Source organism: Bison bison, unplaced genomic scaffold, assembly GCF_000754665.1.
Source record: "Bison bison bison isolate TAMUID 2011002044 unplaced genomic scaffold, Bison_UMD1.0 scf7180017863066, whole genome shotgun sequence".
In the NCBI taxonomy this organism is placed as follows: domain Eukaryota; kingdom Metazoa; phylum Chordata; class Mammalia; order Artiodactyla; family Bovidae; genus Bison; species Bison bison.
The window spans coordinates 4,114-5,734 of record NW_011493638.1 but is presented as its reverse complement, the minus strand read 5'-3'; the positions used below and the strand labels follow the sequence as shown (position 1 = coordinate 5,734).

Genomic DNA, 1,621 nt, shown 5'->3' with positions numbered 1-1,621 from the left:
GGAGGCCTTACAAATAGCTGTGGAAAGAAGAGAAGCGAAAAGCAAAGGAGAAAAGGAAAGATATAAGCATCTGAATGCAGAGTTCCAAAGAATAGCAAGAAGAGATAAGAAAGCCTTCCTCAGCGACCAATGCAATGAAATAGAGGAAAACAACAGAATGGGAAAGACTAGAGATCTCTTCAAGAAAATTAGAGATACCAAGGGAACATTTCATGCAAAGATGGGCTTGATAAAGGACAGAAATTGTATGGACCTAACAGAAGCAGAAGATATTAAGAAGAGGTGGCCAGAATACACAGAAGAACTGTACAAAAAAGATCTTCATGACCAGGATAATCACGATGGTGTGATCACTCACCTAGAGCCAGACAACCTGGACTGTGAAGTCAAGTGGGCCTTAGAAAGCATCACTACCAACAAAGCTAGTGGAGGTGATGGAATTCCAGGGGAGCTGTTTCTAATCCTGAAAGATGATGCTGTGAAAGTGCTGCACTCAATATACCAGCAAATTTGGAAAACTCAGCAGTGGCCGCAGGACTTGAAAATGGATAAAAACTCTCCAGAAACCAAGAATAGAAGGAACATACCTCAACATAATAAAAGCTATATATGACAAACCCACAGCAAACATCCTCAATGGTGAAAAATTGAAAGCATTTCCTGTAAAATCAGGAACAAGACAAGGGTGCCCACTTTCACCACTACTATTCAACATAGTTTTGGAAGTTTTGGCCACAGCAATCAGAGCAGAAAAATAAATATAAGGAATCCAAATTGGAAAAAAAGAAGTAAAACTCTCACTGTTTGCAGATGACAAACAGGTCCTGTATATAGAAAACCCTAAAGACTCCACCAGAAAATTACTACAGCTAATCAATGAATGTAGTAAAGTTGCAGGACATAAAATCAACACACAGAAATCCCTTGTATTCCTATACATTAATAATGAGAAAATAGAGAAATTAAGGAACCAATTCCATTCACCATTGCAATGAAAAGAATAAAATACTTAGGAATATATCTACCTAAAGAAACAAAAGACATATATAGAAAACCATAAAACACTGGTGAAAGAAATCAAAGAGGACACTAATAGATGGAGAAATATACCATGTTCAGGGATCGGAAGAATCAATATAGTGAAACTAGTATACTACCCAAAGCAATCTATAGATTCACTGGAACCCTATCAGGCTACCAATGGTATTTTTCATAGAGCTAGAACAAATAATTTCACAATTTGTACGTAAATACAAAAAACCTCGAATAGCCAAAGCAATCTTGAGAAAGAAGAATGGAACTGGAGGAATCAACCTGCCAGACTTCAGGCTCTACTACAAAGCTACAGTCATCAAGACAGTATGGTACTGGCACAAAGACAGAAATGTAAATCAATGGAACAAAATAGAAAGCCCAGAGATAAATCCACACACCTATGGCACCTTATCTTTGACAAAGGAGGCAAGAACATACAATGGATTAAAGACAATCTCTTTAACAAGTGGTGCTGGGAAAACTGGTCAACCACTTGTAAAAGAATGAAACTAGAACACTTTCTAACACCATCCACAAAAATAAACTCAAAATAGATTAAAGATCTAAACATAAGACCAGAAACTAT

At 37.0% G+C, this 1,621-nt stretch overlaps 1 protein-coding gene across 1 annotated transcript in view; it reads right to left on the bottom strand.

Annotated features, from left to right (window-relative positions):
- The window catches only part of LOC104983655 (hemoglobin subunit beta-like), an 8,014-nt gene that overhangs the window by 2,407 nt on the left and 3,986 nt on the right, over positions 1–1,621 (bottom strand). Inside the window, 1 exon segment of the mRNA XM_010833185.1 lies at positions 854–863. Within this exon segment, the coding sequence (XP_010831487.1) occupies positions 854–863 (10 nt within the window).